Source organism: Pipistrellus kuhlii, unplaced genomic scaffold (genome assembly GCF_014108245.1).
Source record: "Pipistrellus kuhlii isolate mPipKuh1 unplaced genomic scaffold, mPipKuh1.p scaffold_m20_p_44, whole genome shotgun sequence".
NCBI lineage: Eukaryota > Metazoa > Chordata > Mammalia > Chiroptera > Vespertilionidae > Pipistrellus > Pipistrellus kuhlii.
In genome coordinates, this window is record NW_023425545.1 from 131,407 (window position 1) to 148,582 (window position 17,176).

At 63.3% G+C, this 17,176-nt stretch overlaps 1 protein-coding gene across 7 annotated transcripts in view; it reads left to right on the forward strand.

Moving 5' to 3' along the window:
- Positions 1-16,262, forward strand: part of TMEM104 (transmembrane protein 104) — a 31,544-nt gene extending 15,282 nt beyond the window's left edge. For 3 of the 7 annotated variants that reach the window (XM_045572218.1, XM_045572219.1, XM_045572220.1), the window contains exon 9: positions 15,306-16,262. In XM_045572218.1, coding sequence (XP_045428174.1) covers positions 15,306-16,194 — 889 coding nt within the window. In that variant the 3' untranslated portion in view covers positions 16,195-16,262. Of the gene's footprint in view, positions 1-9,372; positions 9,467-15,305 lie in introns of all 7 variants that reach the window. The other 4 variants (XM_036412421.2, XM_036412422.2, XM_036412423.2 and 1 more) reach the window with 3 other exon arrangements.
- The last annotated feature ends 914 nt before the right edge of the window (positions 16,263-17,176 follow it).

Below are 17,176 nucleotides of genomic sequence, written 5' to 3' on the forward strand. Positions count from 1 at the left end.
CATCTGCTAGGAAGTGGGTCGCCGCTGCCATCACTGACGCGTCTTCTTACCGGTCACGGGCAGGAGGTGGCCGAGAGGCTCCGGACCAGGGAGGGGGAAGGTTCGGGTGGAACAGGTTTCAGCAACGGCGGTGACTTCCCAGGAGGGGAGACTCGGGGACACTGCTGTACGCCTGCAGGGGCGGGTGCCCCCGAGCCCAGCTCCGGCAGGACACGGCAGGGAACGCACCGTGTCGGGACCGGGAGTGGAGTGAAGCCCCGTGAGCTAGAAAGGTGCCCCCACTGGAGGCTGGCAGGAACTGGCAGGACAGTGGGGGCGTCTGGTAGGGTGGCTGAGTCTGGAAGCAGCAGGATCCTATGCTCAGTGAACGCCTGGTGGCAGCTTCTCTCTCTGGCTAGCAACCACCCCCCAAATGAAACGAGCCGAGAGGAGATTCCGGGCTGCTGGGGCTGGAGGGTGTTGCCCACCGGGGCTGGGGCATCCGAGCACCCCCGTCAGAGGAGGGTGCCCGTTTGGGGACCTCCCAGGGAGGCCCACTGTGTTTCTTGCCTTTTGTTCCTTCCTCCCGCAGTGCACTCTTGTCGGCTCCTCCTCGCTCAGTTCTGGGGGCTCCGGAAGGGCGGTGTGGTCTTGCCTTTCGCTCTTCTCCCGCATGCCCGGGGGAAGGTGCTAGTCACGCCGGGCGGCCACTGCAGGTGGGGCAAGCAGAGCTGCTCTCCTGGCCACACGCCTGCCAGGCCAGCCCCGGAGCGCGGCCTGCAGGGGTGCGCAGTGTCTCCCCCAGCTCCTCTGGCCCCTGTGGGCGTGGCCTCTGGGAGGACCCCTGTCCCCCTGTACAGCCTCCTCGCCCAGTTGCTGACCCTCTGCTTTTATTTCATGACCCTGGGTCTCAAGGAAGAATGAATTCCTGCCCACACCCCAAAATGCATGCACCCACGACCCAGACAGTCCACTGATGATGAGTGAACTGGGACTTCAACCAGCGACCAGCGCTCATTGAAATGATGGACTGATGGACGTTAAAGGATTAGCTGGTCTCTTTCTTTTTCAAGAAAATCAATACTACAGAGGCAGGCGAGCGTTTTTCTTTCTGTCTTCCCCCTCCCCCGCCCCTTGGAGCTGTCTGTATATTCGTCCCAGGAGTGGCTCCTTGGTGTGCTTCCCAGCCCCGGCCCCAGCCCCAGCCCCAGCCCCAGCCTTTCCAAATGACATTGCAATTGCTCTGTCCCTCACCCCTGCGCTGTGCTCTGTCTAGCACACTCTTGCCAAGGGACCTCATGAGTCCCCACTGTCTCATCGCCCCCAACTGCTGCTGCTCCGTCTGGGCGCCTAATAAACCCCGCTATGTGAATACCCAGATGCAGAAAACAAACCAGGGGTGGCGGTGATTTGTTACCAGATGATTCCTTACTTTACCGAAGGACTCACCCAGGTTCCTCTTCAGCACCTCGCGCCCCTCGTGCGTTTAGTTATTCTGTGGAAATGGAGCCTTCGTAAAGCGGACATTCGGAAGCCCGGCTGGCTCTTGTCTGGGGAGGTATCCACGTGTTCATGCGCGAAGCTGCGGAACCCTGAGCCCGTCCCTGCAGAAACGGCATCGCCGGCAGCCCCCCTGCAGGAGAGCGAGCGCCGGGGACACGCCCGCCCGGCCCCGGAGGGCTCCGGGAGCCGAAGGCCACGGCCACGGCCACGGCCACGGCCACGCTCACGCACAGGCCGTGTGGTTGGGAAGCTTCCAAACCAGTCTCAGGGGGGAGCGTCATCCGTGCGGGGACCTGCACTGAGCTTTCTCACGGCCGCTTTTATCCCATTCTCACCGGCCCCAGGCAGCCCGGAGCTGGAGGCTCGAGCCTTCCTCCGGGAGTCGCCCCTCCGGGGTGCAAGCCTGGTGCTCCTGGTCATTGGCCCGTGCGTGGCCGGTCCTTCTTTTCCTCACGGAAGCTGCTCCAGGGTGACTCCCGCCCGGCCATCTCCACGCTGTGGCCCCTCCGTTTCTGGCCCAGGAGCTAGAAATGGCTTTGTACTCTATAAGGAAATGTCCTGGTCGTTGATTTTAGATCCCCCGCTCCCCTCCACACACACACACACACCCTTTTTTTTTTTTCTTTATTTTCCCCAAAATGCAGGAAAAAGCTGTAGTCTAAAGAACCCAGCAGCCTCTTCGTAGTTCTAAGTCATCCGGAATGCCCTTAGCTGTTTGTGCTAACTAGGATGGAAATGATGCCAAGCCGTGTGTGTGTGTGTGTGTGTGTGTGTGTGTGTCCCCGGCTCCGTGTCCCTGACGCTTGGCGTCTGGATGAGTGCGGGCCTGGCGAGGCCCTGCAGCGTTCCTTGGGGCTGCGCCGCTCCCCCGAACGCAGCACGCTCTGCCTTCCAGGGTCTGTTAGAAGCGGAATCTGGTGTCTTTCTGATGGTGCCCCAGGGCCTCGCAGTAATTGTTTAATTAAATAAAGCACTCATTCCAAAGTAATAACCGTGCCCCTCCGCGGGGCTGGCCTCCCAGCCGGCAGCCTGCCTTGCAGACCGTGCAGAGCATGAGTGTCTCTGGGCACGTTCTCCCGTCTGCGGGCTGGCCCTGAGGGCACGGCGGAGTGGAGAGCCCCAAGGGTCTACGGGAGCTGGCAGAAAGGTGCCTGGGGCACGGGCATGATGGGCATGAGGTGGAGATGAGCAATTAGGGCGCATATTAATGACTAATTGCTGGTTAATTAGCATGAGCTCCGGATGCCGTGCAGATTAGCTGAGAGTAGACCAGGGCCCATTTTAAAAAGCCTGCAGGTGCAGAGGGAGGGGCTGCGGGGAGTGCTGAGCAGATGCTCTGTGGCAAGTGTGAACCCAGGGGCACTGGGCGCAGCGGGGCACCTCGGGTTTGCCAGGGGAAGGACTTCCTGTAGGTACGATTGAGACGTTCTCTAGAAACGGTGACAAGATCAGGGGAGAGGCTGTGGAGCCAGCTGCTGGGTGCTGCCCAGGGCTGGAGGACACACACACGCACACACAGCCTGAGGCACCAAGCAGTTCTGCACCTTCCTCCTCACCAGTGCGAGCAGTAACCGGCGGCAGGAGCCCGCCCGGCTCTTGCCCTCCCCCAGGTCAGGAGTAGGAGCCTCCTCTGTGTCTCAGAGTTTGGTTCCAGGGCCAAGTGGCCTGAGAACACCTTCAGGCTCTGGTTAAACGTAGGTTCCGGGGTCTCCCCCAGGCCCAGTGTAGCAGAATCTAAGGCTGCAGGGCCAGGAATCTGCATTTGGACCAGTTCTGAGGAGGGTCCCCTAGACCAGTGGTCGGCAAACCACGGCTCACGAGCCACATGCAGCTCTTTGGCCCCTTGAGTTTTTAACAAAGGCCAGCTTAGGAGCACCCTAGTTAAGTTAATCACAATGTACCTACTTATATAGTTTAAGTTTAAAAATAATGTGGCTCTCAAAAGAAATGTCAATCGTTGTACTGTTGATAGTTGGCTCTGGTGACTGATGAATCTGCCGACCCACTGCCCTAGAGGACCCCTCGCAGGTGTAAGTGGTCCTGTCGGCCTGGCTTCCCTTGGAGAACGGCTGCCCCAGTGTGTCTGTGAAGGCAGCGGCCAGAGGCCTCCTGGGCCTGGGCCTCGCCCCCACCAGGACAGACGGTGGCCGGGCCTCCAGCCTGGTGTTACTAGTAACCCCGGGTCCGTGCCTCAGGCACTCGGTGCAGACAGAATAGCGTCGCTTGCTCTGATCAGGTGCTTCCAGGCTGAGTGTCCCTGGAGAGAGGGCTCAGCACCATTCCTTCGGCAGTGGCTGCTTGTTACCTGGGACGGACACGTCCCTCTGGGGTCCCTGCAGATGGTGCTTGGGCTTCCTCTCAGCCCACCGTGGGCCAGTCACTGACCGTCACAGGGGAGGACGCGGGGGCTGTTGGTTAGTGTCTTGTAGCCAGTTCCACAGAGCAGTTCATCAGCTAGCCCGGCGTGCCGTCTCCTGCCTCCCACCTCCAAGGTTACCCAGTGCCGCAAAGCCTCCCGTTCCAATCCCGCCCTGTTTGGGTCTATTTCGAGGTCGCACGTCAGTGGGGAAGGGGCGGAGCCAGCTGGGCTCCCGTGTTCTGGGCACCTGACTGCCTTCCCTCCCTGCCCCCAGCTCCACTCAGCACCCCCTCCTTGCGTAGAGACAGGGTAGAGCCAGAGCGAGCGAGGGGGGAAGGAGCGGAGCATCTGCAGTGATCACCTGGCACCTCTCCTCGCGCGGCTCCAGCACCAGGCAGCTGAGGTGACAGAGAGCGATGGCTCTGCCTCCTCGCAGGCACCACAGCAATCAGATTCCTCCGGGAAGCGAGGGATGCAGACAGACAGCCTGCAGGCTGAGCCCGTGGGGCGCCCGCACCAACATGTCTGAGCCGCCGATCCCGGGCAGTCAGATGGTGGCGAGGGGTGGGGGTAGGTGACCTTTTTTTCCAAAGAGACTGAGGGGCAGGATTGATGGCCCTGAGGCTCCCCACCGCCCATCACTCATGACTCAGTCCGTGGGGTACAGAGCGCTCCCCAACCTGCCTGTTCCCCCGTCCTGTTGTTCTAAGGACCAGCTGACCCCCACCCCGAGGCCATTCCCAGCCCCGAGTCGTGTGGCTGGCACGGTGAATTCCTCCAGCTTTCTCTGTGCAAGGCAGCCAGCCACCTCCTCCCCAGCCAGCCCTCCAGGAACAGCCCTGGGGGGCAATCCGTGTGCCCATGCTCTCCCTCGGTTGGCATTCTGCACCAATAGACCAAGACACTGCTAGTTTGTCTCTCCGTGCAAGGCTTTAGTGGCTGAAAGTGAGAGCCAGGAAACTGAGCCTCGGTCCCAGGAAGTTTCTGTCTGCATCTGCGCACTCAGCCCACAGGGAGAGCGAGGAATGTCTGCGTGGACGAGACCGCCCTCGGGTGGCCTGCCACCACTGGGTGTGTGGGGGCACGTTCTTCTGCCAGCCCTCAGCCTGCTCACGCCCAGGGCTCACCGCAGCTGGCGGCCACCGCTCCAGCCAGAAAACGCCTTGTCTAGCCGGCCCCTCCTCTCCTGGAGACAGGCCACCCTCTGCTCCGCACTGCAGGACAGGGGCCACCCACCCTCAGCAGGGGCCTAGGGACACCCTGCCTCTGGGACAGGAGGTAGAGGGGGGCTCACCACCCATCTGTCTCTCTGACATCTATGCCTGCGAGGTGAGCCGTGAGGTGAGCAGGTGTCAGATCTGGCTCTCCAGGCAGAGCCCCCCGCCCCCCGCCTCCCGCCTCCCACCTGTTCCACCCCACTTCCCACAGCCTCGCCCTCCCGCCCCCCGCGCCTTGTCATGTCCTGAAGCCCACCTCATTCAAGTCCAGCCTGTCTTTTCCCCTGGACACGGGTGTGACTCGGTCTCACGCCGTGAGGAGAGGAGCCACGCTGTCCTTGATAAACCCCGGGTGGCTGACAGTCACTCGGTGAGTGACAGTGTGGGTTTTCCACAATATTTATCTTTTCCACCCAGACCACAGAGGTTGCAGTTTGGGCATCAAATCCTTGGAATCCTGCCCACCATCGGGGACCATCTGGCCTTTCAGCTGGAAAAGAGACAGCACAGGCCCACTGTCTTGGCCAATGAGAAGGCCGGGGGGCAGCAGCGGTGCCAGGCGGCCGCCTTTGGGCCCGCCCAGCCCCCCAGGGGTCTGGGGAGGGGTAGACTCCCTCCAGGGCAGCAGGGACGCCCCCTAGAGGGACTGGGCAGAGGAGGGGGTCCTGCGGCTGTTGTCCCTCCCCTGTCCCCGCTGCCTCGGAACTCGCCTCCTTCTTCTGGATGAAGCCCAGACGTTGTCACTCTCGTTGGGAAAATAAAGACTCCCCAACCAAAATGTTCGGAGCCACTTGAGAAGTAAAAATAGAATCCTTGAACATGTCTTCACGGCACTTCAAGGACGCGGGGAAAGTTCATTCCGGAGGAGGGATGCGTCCCCCGCTGCGTTACCGTTAACCCCAATTAGCTCTTAACCCCCAGCTCCCCTCGAGGACGGCCCTGCAGTCTGGGCAGCAGTTCCCTTTACCACTCAGAGTGGCCCCCAGGGGGTCCAGGCCACACAGCTGGGCCATCGCACGCCGCCCTCTGCGCCCAGCTAGCCCCGACCCCAAGCCTGTCTCGCCAGGTATCCGGAGTCAGCAGTCAGACCCTGAAGGTCAGCACTCACCACGCGACCTCCCAAGACTTGTTGCTTCCTCGCCCGCCCAGTTAACAGAGAAACCCAGTCCCCCGGCCTAGAGCGGGGAGGCGCTAAGCGGCCCGCTGGCCTTTTTGCTGAAACTCCAGGGATGGGGACTGGCTGGCAGGGGGGGTGAAGGGAAAGCCAAACCTGAATTCTTGGCTCCTGGAGGCTCCATCTCACCACTCGGGAGCCACAAACAAACCCCAAAACCCTTTACTTTAGCAGGGAAATAAAACAGCATCGACCCAGTCTGCCTCAGTTTTATTTATCTTTAATATATTCTTATTGATTTCAGAGAGGAAGGGAGAGGAAAAGAGACAGAAACATCAATGAGAGAATCACTGGCCGGCTGCCTCCTGCACACCCCCACTGGGGACCGAGCCCACCACCTGGGCATGTGCCCCTGACCGGAATTGAACCCGGGACCCTGCAGTCTGCAGGTCAACGCTCAAGCCACTGAGCCAAACCGGCCAGGGCCAGCCTCGGTGTTAGAGGCATCATGGGAGCAGTGCTTTGGGCCTCACGGCCACTACTGGCCTCATGACCATTAGCTTTGGCCCCCAAGGATATCACCCTTGGCTCACGTCTAGGTCAGGGGACAGGCTGGGAGGACTCCCCCCGCTGACTGTCCTGTCTTCTAGAATATTCCCTCGCGGTTACTTGTTGCAGGAGGTAATTGGTTACCGTTCTTAGGACATTTGTCCTTTGTGGTGGCTGTCACTGTAGCGCCTCCTCTGTCTCCTTTTCTCCAAGAACCGCGCGCTCTCTACCGCCTCCCCTGAGGGGAGAGGGATGGGTACGAGGGGACCTGCCGCTCCGGGCGGCACCATGATCCCGCACAGCGCGGACGCGGCGGGCGGTCAGCAGGAGCCGCCGGGGAGACGGGCCGAGGGTGTGCAGCCTTTCGCTGGGGTTCAGTTGGGATTAGCTCCTAATTTAAGTTTCCGCTTTGTTCCTCTGACCAGGGAACATGCAGAGGAAGTTGGGGATGGGGGGAGAGGCATCGATCTGCTTTGTTTTTGTGCTGATGTTGACACAAGCACCCCCCTTCCCCCCGTTGTGCAGTTAACACATGGTGTGTGCCTGCCCTGGGCTCTGGGTGTGCAGGACTGAGTGGCTGGAGCCTTCCCCCGAAGCCCGGTGGGCTGCAGGGTTAACACTCAAGAAGTCGGAGGGAGGCGGGGCGGGGGGGGGGGGGGGATGAAGGGGACACAGCTCCGTCTCGGCAGGTCTGAGCTGAGAGCCCTGACTTACAGATCGGCTCTTAAGGAGCTCCTCGTGGGCTCTCCCATTCCCTAGCTGGGTGCCCAGTGGCCTCCCCTGTGTCTTCCACATGACGTCCCCTCTCCCGTCCCTCCGAAGGGAGCTCCTCGTGGACAGTCTCCCTGCAGCGGCCTCTTCCTAGGCGGCGTGCTGGCGGTGCTGCACTCAGACTTGCTCGGCGAAGCGGTAGTGAATCTGCCCCTTCCGGGCCCCCAGCCCTCTCCCTCCCTCCCTCCCTCCCTGGCCTGATGAATCACTGCCCCCCCCACCCCCTCCAACAGAAGCAGGTCTTAGGCCCCAGCGGAAAGCTCTCTCCAGAAGCCTCCCGCCCCGTGGACCGGGCCAGGCCCCCGGACCCCGCTAATTAGAGCTTCTCAAGCCGCCACTTGCGTCCTTCCTGTCATTGGTGCGCACAGTGATAATGGACTTGGATAAGAGGTCACAGCTTGTCCCACATCCTGCCCTCCGGGGGCGGCGGGGGCCGGGCTCAGCCCCCTGCTGCGGGGCCCCGCCTGCCTGGCACGGGGCAGACCCCGCAGCTGCGAAATGTTCGCCCATCCGGTCACAGGCCCCCGCGGCTCCCCGGGGCGGCCCGCTCCCCACGCTCGCCCTGGGAGCCGGCTGGCTGCGCCTGGCGCGTGTCATCAGCATTAACGTGGGGAAATGGCACCGTGTAAATGTTAATAAGGTCTGATGCGCCGCCGCTTCCGAGTGGCAGATTGGAAATGGTGCCATCAGCGCTACGCCAACCAGCGGCGGCGCTTAATTCCTCTCTCCCCGAGCGTCTGGTCTGGCGTGGAAACCCCACGCTCCCGCCTCCGGCCCAGGCTCCGCGCTGCCGCCTTACCCATCTTTTCAGAGAGGATTCCAATTTCCCGTTTAAGACAGGCTTTGGGTTTCTTCTTCTTTTTTTTTCCAAGTAAGCATGCACCCTCCCCTGTTCTCCAAAGAGAAAGGGGACCGAGGAGCCCTCAGTGCCCCCTCGGGCCAGGCTCCACTCCCAGACTTTCCACGCCCACTCCACCCCCCTCTCCCCAGGCCCAGCCCTGCTCCTCTGGGGCTGGGTCCTTCTCTGAGGAGTTGCCCCGGAAGCCACTGGCTCTGTTCTCCCTGCTTTCCCTCCTCTGTCAGGTGAAAACATGGCTGGTGGCCCGGCCGGTGTGGCTCAGTGGCTGAGCATCAACCTATGAACCAGGAGTCACAGTTCGATTCCCAGTGACGGGCTCGATCCCCAGTAGGGGGTGTGCGGGAGGCAGCCGATTTGTGACGCTCTCTCATTATTAATGTTTCTCTCTCTTTCCCCCTCTCCCTTCCTCTCTTTGAAATCAATTTTTTTTTAATTTTTTTAAAACCCACACAAAACATCACTGGTTAACGACATCCTGATTGACCCTTTCCTCTGAAGCCTTCAGAAGGTGCCCCCTCCCCTCCATGTCTTGTCTGGACCCTGTGCCCTTCCTCCCGTGTCCTTTCCTCCCAGGAGGCCTTGCGTGCCCGAGGCATGGCTGGTGCTGCTTCCCACCCTCGTCTTCCTGCCGTCCGGTACTTGATCCACGCCCATGCCCACTCAGTGCCAGGCTGTGCCCCCCTCGTCAGTGTTGGCTGTGAACGGGTCATGGTCCCAGGGTGTCGCCTGGGACTCGCCTGGAAACCCCTTTCCAGAAGCCTCAGGAGAGAGAGTGGAGGACGGGCAGAGAAGCGTGGCTCTGGCTCCTGTGCCATGATACGGGAAAGTCACACGGATGCCGTCTGACCCCGGGAGCCTCTGCCAGTCCAGGTGCGCTCAGGACTGGCCCGGCCTGGGCAGAGGCCGCGTGAATGGTGTATGCTCCCCACACACATACACACACGCTCGCGCACACACACAGTCACACGCGTGCCCAGTGCGGCCGGCCTCGGTGCCCCCTCACTCCTGTTTTGTCGCCCAGGCTGTCTTCACTCTCCTCCTGGGACCCTTCACCTTCTTTGACGTCCAGAAGACCAAGTACCTACAGATCCTGACCTCCCTGATGCGCTGGGTTGGTGAGTCCGCCTCTCTTTCTCCTGACCGGGGCCCTCCCCCCAAGCAGCAGGGATCCTCGGGGTGAGGCCCCGGCCCCCCAGGGAGGCAGCCCCTGAAGCGCAGCGCGGCCGGGGCAGTGGCCTTGAGAGGCGCTGGGCTGCAGACGGGTGGATGCTTGGGGGTGACCTTGTCTGGATGTCGCCGTCTCTGCAAGTCATTTGCCTCTTTTCTCCCTTTGATCCGGGAGATAGCCAGCCAGCCTGTCCTCCAGCGGCTCTGGGTGCCGGCACCGGCCTCTGGGCTCAGATAGTAACCCTGTCACAGAGAGAACATCGCCCCGGCTAGGCTAGCATGCAGCCCAGCGAGGGGTCAGCCGAGGGGCCCGTTCTTAGCGGGCACTGCAGCCCCGGGGCACTTCTGTGGAGCTGGTGGGAGCAGCAGCGTGGCATCCGGGGATCGGGGACACCAAGCACCCTGGCCAGGCCTCCCGCTGTGGGAGGGGCTGCCTGTCCCCTGGGTGTCTGCAGGCCGATGGAGGGGGGGGCTGGGTGTCTGCAGGCCGATGGAGGGGGGGCTGGGTGTCTGCAGGTTGATGGAAGGGGGGGCTGGTTGTCTGCGGGCCGATGGAAGGGGGCCTGGGTATCTGCAGGCCGATGGAAGGGGGCCTGGGTGTCTGCAGGCCGATGGAAGGGGGGCTGGGTGTCTGCGGGCCGATGGAGGGGGGGCTGGGTGTCTGCAGGCCGATGGAAGGGGGCCTGGGTGTCTGCAGGCCAATGGAGGGGGGGTTGGGTGTCTGCAGGCCGATGGAAGGGGGGCTGGGTATCTGCAGGCCGATGGAGGGGGGGGCTGGGTGTCTGCGGGCCGATGGAGGGGGCGGCTGGGTGTCTGCAGGCCGATGGAGGGGGGGGCTGGGTGTCTGCGGGCCGATGGAGGGGGCGGCTGGGTGTCTGCAGGCCGATGGAGGGGGGGCTGGGTGTCTGCGGGCCGATGGAGGGGGGGGCTGGGTGTCTGCAGGCCGATGGAAGGGGGTGCTGGGTGTCTGCGGGCCGATGGAAGGGGGGGCTGTGGAAGGCGTCTCCTGGCCCAGGTGCACCCCAGTGAGGTTTCTAGAACTCCTCGAAGGCGGTGGCACCACGCTGTCGGTGATAACGAACTTGCTTTTCATGTTGCCTTTGAAGAGCAGCTGCGCACCGTGGCCCCGTAACCCTCCGGCCCACTCCCCCTTCCCTCTCCGTCTCGGCGCCCAGGCGTCTGACCACAAGTGAGGCAGTCAGGGTGGCAATAAGCTGGCTCGGGCTCTAGAAAAACAAAAGGAAAATGAGCAACAAAGGAACCGGAAAATCATAGATGTGCTGAGCCGGAAGCATGCTTGTGCTTAATTAGGAATTTGCTCTGCCATCTGTTGAAACCCCAGGCGGGAGGACTGCAGGAGCCGCCCCGAGCAGGCCCAGGAGCCCAGGAGCCCAGGGCCAGCCCACAGTCTCTGCACCCTCCGCCCTCCCTCCCCCGTCAGCCGGAAGCCCCTCGCGCTGCCTAATGGGATGGGGAGGGTTGGATGGCCTTTTCGAGTAGCCATTTGTCAGGGAACATGTCAGGACACGTAGGACGGATACAGCCTCGATGCATTTCTTTTGCTCCCCAAGCAAGTCCTGGGGAGACCAGGCCGGTCAGTGCGGCAGACCCAGGCTGCAGGTGCCTCTGAACTCACACATGCAAGGAGGGGCTCAGCAGCCATGCGGCGACTCACCCCCGGCGGCCGCTTCGGGTCAGCCACAGGCTCCCGAGCTCACAGCATGGGCCCCGGCCACTCCCTCTGCACCTCCTCCCTGTGTGCGCTCCCTGGACAGGCCCGCGCTGGTCCCGGGGTAACCCCTTGCCCTGGAGGAGGCTTGAGCCCCAGAGAAAGGGATGCTGGAGGCTTCCTCTGTAGTCCTCCTCTCTCCCAGTCAGCGGAGCAGGCTCACCCAGAGACGCGGCCCCAAGTGCTGACCTTTGCGTCCCCAGGCCCAGCAGCTGTGGCTTTAGAGCCCACGGCCCAAGCCGTTCAAATGATGAGTGTAGACCGAACGTGTCAAACTCGGCCCGCGGGCAGCATGCCTCGTCTGCTTGGCCGGTGTGAGCCTTCGAGGGTGACATGCGTGGTGTAGACCTTTCCCGCCTGGGACACTCTTCCCCTCCCCCATTACCACCTTCCCCCAGAGACGCCAGCAGACGCCTCCCAGCGCCCGGGGACACGGGCAGCTGGCTCTGCTCAGGGCGCCCCGTTTGGCGTTATGAAAGCTCTGGTTCTTTCTAATAAGCCCTGCTCTGCCGCGCGGCTGCCCTCCTCCGTCTGGGTCTGAGCCGCTGGGACCCACAGGGCTGCCTTCCCTCTGGTTGTGTATTCAGAGCCACACCACGCACGCTGCCGCCTCCTCCGGCTCCTCCCCTCCAAGTGGGTCAGGCGTCCTCCCCCTGAGCCGTGAGCGTCCGCAGATCCACCGGAGCTGCCTCGGGAAGCTCCTCGGCCCTGCCCTCCCCACCCGCCCTGGCAGGCGCCCCATGTTTGTCCTCCAGCCTGTGGGGGGGCGAGGGGGGGACTTGGTGGCCCAAGTGGCAGAAGGTCCCCGGGAGGAGACCTCGCCTAGGAGGGAGCATAAGGGCTGTGGTTTCACCTGTCCCCAGAATGATCTGTGGCCGTGTGGCCGACCCCCCTGCAGATCCCGGAGCACCTCCTGGTGGGACGGCTCTGAGCTGCCACCACCAGCCGCCGGGTCTCTGCCGGGGCCATCTGTTCCCATCCTGTTGGCTCCGCACGCCAGCGCGGTGCACGCGTTCCTTCACAGCCTCTCCCTGCACACGTGCTCCTCAGAGGGCGGGAAGGACCCCCTTCCAATGTGAGAATGCCCACCGGCCTCCCCCTGGGCCCGCCTCCCCCCACCCCCACCCCCACCCCAGGCCCACCGTCCAGGGCTCTCCTGCGTCTCTGGTCACACAGCCCGGGGAGGGGATCCAGGAAAGCCTTTGTGTGTGTACTTCACCTTGGCCTTCATTGTATTCTTGGTTTTCGGAAAGTTCGCTCTGCAAACGCAGAGTCAGTCTACAGGAGAGGAGCCGGGGTTTCTGCCTTAAGGCTCTCGGGGTCGAGTAGACACGTAACTAAAGTTTGGTGAAGAGTCAGCCACGTGCCACAAGTGGTCCCTTTCCTTGGTGGCAGGGCCGGCCTCGGAGCTCTGCCTGGCATCCCCCTTCCCCCTCCCCGCCTCCAGCAGCCTGGTTGTCGGCAGCTCTTCTCTGCGAGTGGCTGAGACGTGCATGATAGGAGGAGGACTCCTGCTCCGCCCGGGAAGTTGGCGGGCCAGCTGTCAGGACAGCAGCGAGGGAAGGGAAGATAAGGCCCCAGAGCTGATGGGGTGAGGCATCTGACCAACAGTGGGTGCAGGGGTGCCTCTGCCGCGCTGGGCCTCACACGGGCCCGGGCAGCTGCTGCCTCGGACAGAGTCCGGCAGCCACACACGTCTGCAGAGCCAGCGTGGCCCACAGCAGGCCCGGGGCCTGGGAACTTCCATTCAGCTCGAGAACCCAAGGGCCGCTCTCATAGCACCGCTTTCCTCACCCCCCTCTCCCTGCGTTCTCTGATCCAGCGGCTGCCTAAGAGCCGTCTTAGCTCGGGACCCCATAACACCCACCACAGCTGGCGGCTTCAACAACAGAAGTTCCTCAGTTCTGGAAGCTGGGAGCCTAAGATCAAGGGGCTGGCAGGGTTGGTGTCTGGGGAGGCCCCTCTTTCTGGCTTGTCGACAACCACCTTCTCGCTGTGGCCTCTGTGCAGGGGGAGAGCAGCTGGCATCTCTTCCTTCTCTCATAGCCCTGGTGCTGTCAGATTAGGGCCCCCCTATGGCCTCACTCCACCTTCCTTACCCCATCCGCGGGTAGTCACCGGGGGTCAGGGCTTCGACACAGGATCGTGGGGAGACCGTTCATAACAAGAGGCGCCGCTGACAGCCCTCAGGAGAGGTGACAGTGCGGGGTTTAGCTTCCAATCTCCAGAGGCCCCTCGGCCCGCCTCCCAGCGATGACAGACGAGCAGGCTGTGACAGCTGGGGATGAAAGATGGAGACCCTCCCTCCCCTCCCCAGCGCCGCGGGCCACGGTGTGGAGAGTTGAAGGATGAAGAGCCTGAACTCTTGATTCCCTACTTAAGACCTGATTGCCTCTGGGACGCCAGCGCCTGCCCTTTATCAGCGGCCTGCTCCCCGGCACGCTCGGAGGGGAGAGGAGGCGCCGAGTCCTTCGGGATAAATCACGTAGCCGCGAAGAACCTCCGGCCTGCAGCTTAATCATTGCAGCATCCTCCTCTGCTTCCGGGTGAAGAGGGGGAGGGGGAGGAGGAGGGAGCGGAGTCCTCCAGAAGCCACAGGGCGGACCCAGCATGGGATATGAGAGGGTCAGGTTCAGCAGAAACCCAGGTGGTCCCTTTTGGTGAGTTAGTGATACAGTGAGAGCAGCCCTCTCTGAAGATCTTCAGAATCCGCTTCCTAAACCGGTTTGTCTGCCAAAAGCAGAGCCCAGCCAGGCTGCCCACAGCCCCCAGCCAGTTCCGCCTGCGCTTACAGCCTCTTGGAGATTCAGGCCGAGAAGCACGGGCAGCATCCCACCGGGGAGCATGACTGGGAGACACATCCGACAGCCGCTCCCACTTCTCACAGCCGCTCCCGGCCCAGGCCACGGCCGGCAGGAACCGGGAGGCTCTGCACTGCCTCTTTCTGAATCCGGGCCGACCTTGGCCCGGGCCGGGAGGAGCACCAGGTCCCGAGGGGGCACCCCGAGACGGGAAAGGCACAGCAGCATCTGAATCTCCCCTTACAGCCGCTGTCCCCTTTGCTCTGACCCCAGTGCCCTGCCTATGGCAACAGCGTCAGCTGCATCCTCTCGGTAGCTAATCACCAGGCAGCCCGGCCCCCAGTCTGCCCGCTGCAGCCGCCCGCCTGTCCAGCTCAGCTTTACAACCCTTCCTGGCCGAGGACAGGCAACTCCACCTCCGCCCTCTCCCCACATCCTGGCCCTGCACGCACCCCGGGAGTAACGAGGCAGACTGCCGGGGTCCTGGGCGTCCTGCGGAGCGGGGAGGCCCCAAGGGGTGTCCTGTCTCAGGACCCCTAGCCCCCTGGAGGGTTAAGCCAGAGGCAGCTCCTGGGCTGCGACCAGGAGAGAGGAAGTGGCTGTCGTTCCCCCTGACTGACCAGAGCCGGCGGGTTTGTGGTGTCCCTGGGGCGGCAGGCCCTCAGTGGCAGGAGTGAGCGGCAGGGACAGAGGTGGGCTGAGAGTCCGAAACAAATCATTTTATTTATTGGCGATTTTCACAGGCCTGTCCCCTCGCCCCCTCCTTCCCTCCTGTCCTCGGCGGTGTCGGGCAGCTCTGATTTAAAGCCATAGGTGATGTCCCTGTCGTGTCATTGGGGGAAGGCAGAGCGGAGGGTCACTTTGGCTTCCTGTGAGTCCCAGGCCAAGGGAGCCTGGTGTGCTGTGGCCTGAAGGGGGCAGTGCAGAGACCCCCAGCCTCCACCCCGGGGAGCCCTGAGCCCCTGAGGGGCCAGCTGGCAGCTCAGTGCTCCCCTATGCCTGTCACTCACCAAGAAATGGCAGGTATCGCCCTGAGCTTTGCCAGCTGGGGTGGGGGTGAACCGGACATGGGGAGAGGACTCCAGTGCATTCACAAGATCCATAGCAACTGCTGACCTGCTCCAGGATGCAGCCGTCAGGGTCATACGAATGGGACAATTCCTGCTCCCGGGGCTCCAGTCCCTCAGGGGCGCCCCCAGACCAGACACTGCCGGGCGGGCTGTCTCCCCTGCCGCTGACACCCTCTCGGTTTTGCAGCTTTCACCATCATGATCGTGCTGGCCCTGGTCCGCATCGGGCGCGGGCACGGGGAGGGGCGCCCGCCGCTGGCCGACCTCTCGGGCGTCCGGAACCTGTTCGGGGTGTGCGTGTACTCCTTCATGTGCCAGCACTCGCTGCCGTCCCTCCTCACGCCCGTCTCCTCCAAGCGCCACCTCACGCGCCTCGTGCTCCTGGACTACGTGCTCATCCTGGCCTTCTACAGCCTGCTCTCCTTCACCGCCATCTTCTGCTTCCGCGGCGACAGCCTGCTGGACATGTACACCCTCAACTTCGCGCGCTGCGACGTGGTGAGCGTGGCCGCCGTGCGCTTCTTCCTGGGCCTCTTCCCCGTCTTCACCATCAGCACCAACTTCCCCATCATCGCCGTGACGCTGCGCAACAACTGGAAGACGCTCTTCCACCGCGAGGGCGGCACCTACCCCTGGGTGGTGGACCGCGTGGCCTTCCCCACCCTCACCCTGGTGCCCCCGGTGCTGGTGGCCTTCTGCACCCACGACCTGGAGTCCCTGGTGGGCATCACGGGTGCCTACGCGGGCACGGGCATCCAGTACGTGATCCCCGCCTGCCTGGTGTACCTCTGCCGCAAGGACGCCCAGCTGGCCCTGGGCCCGCGCGCCGCCAACCGGCACCGGTCCCCGTTCCACCACGCCTTCTGGGTGGGCTTCGTGCTGCTCTGGGCCTTCTCCTGCTTCCTCTTCGTCACCGCCAACATCGTCCTCAGCGAGACCAAGGCCTGAGGGCAGGCGTCTGCCGACGGGAGGGTCGGGGGCCTCGTCCCCCAGCCTGCAGAGGCCGCGTCTGGGTGCCTCCCGGGCCTCCACGGGGCACAGGCGGCCAGGCTCCGGGCGGGGACCCTGCACAGTAGCTGGGATCTTGTCCCCACCCAGCCTGCACCTCGCCGCACAAGGCTCTCCCAGACTCCAGGGCCGGCTCCGGAATCAGCCCCCTGCTTACGCACACGCCCCATGGCCCCACCGCGGGCCGGGCTCCGCTCCCTGCTCTGGAGACACAGCGCTGGCACTGCCACTCTTTGTACCGGGCACCTGTCCCCTGCTCCCCCAGCCCTCCGGCACCCTGGCCTGGGAAACCCACTTCATAGACGCTGCCTCTTCAGGAGGAACCCCGGCCCCAGTCCCCGCCCTGCAGGGCCTGCCAGGGACTCCCCTCGTGATGGCAAGAACAGGAGGTGCTGATGGGCACCAGGGCTGTGAGGACCCTGCTGTGGGCGCCAGCTGCTTGGGGCTCCAGAGCTGTGGCCCCAGGGAGGGTCCTGCTGGGGCTTGGGGCCTCCTGCAGTGCGGGGACAGTGTATAGGGCCAGTAACGGGAGCTAGCCCTCACCCGCCAGGCTGTGGGTGCTCGGTGCTCACACACTGCATGTCCCTGGGCGCCAGGGGCTGAGGTGGAACACAGGCGGCCGTTCCCGTGGAGAGGGCCGGGTTCTCACCGCCTCACCAGCTCTCCCGTAACCCCGCCTCGCCACCATCACGCATGCGCCTCCGGGCAGCCTTCCTGGGCGCAGGTGGCGGATGAACTCTGCATTTCGATGTGCCTTCTGCTTCAGGCCTGGGTTCCTTTCTGACCCTCTGCTGCCCCAGCCCCGGGCCTGCCCCCCTCCCCTGTCCGGGGTCCCGGAGCCCCTGCCCTTTCTCCCGATTTCAGTGCCTTGCTCAGCCCTCATGCGGGAACTGCTGCCTCCCACAATGCACCAGCTTTGTATCTCGGACAGAGTGGCGACCCTGGTGTCTGGGGCCCGGGTGGTCTCGGGGCGGAAGGACACGTGGGAGTCCACGGGCAGCACTACCCCCACCTTCGGCCCCAGCCTGCGAGAACCCTGTGACCCACTTT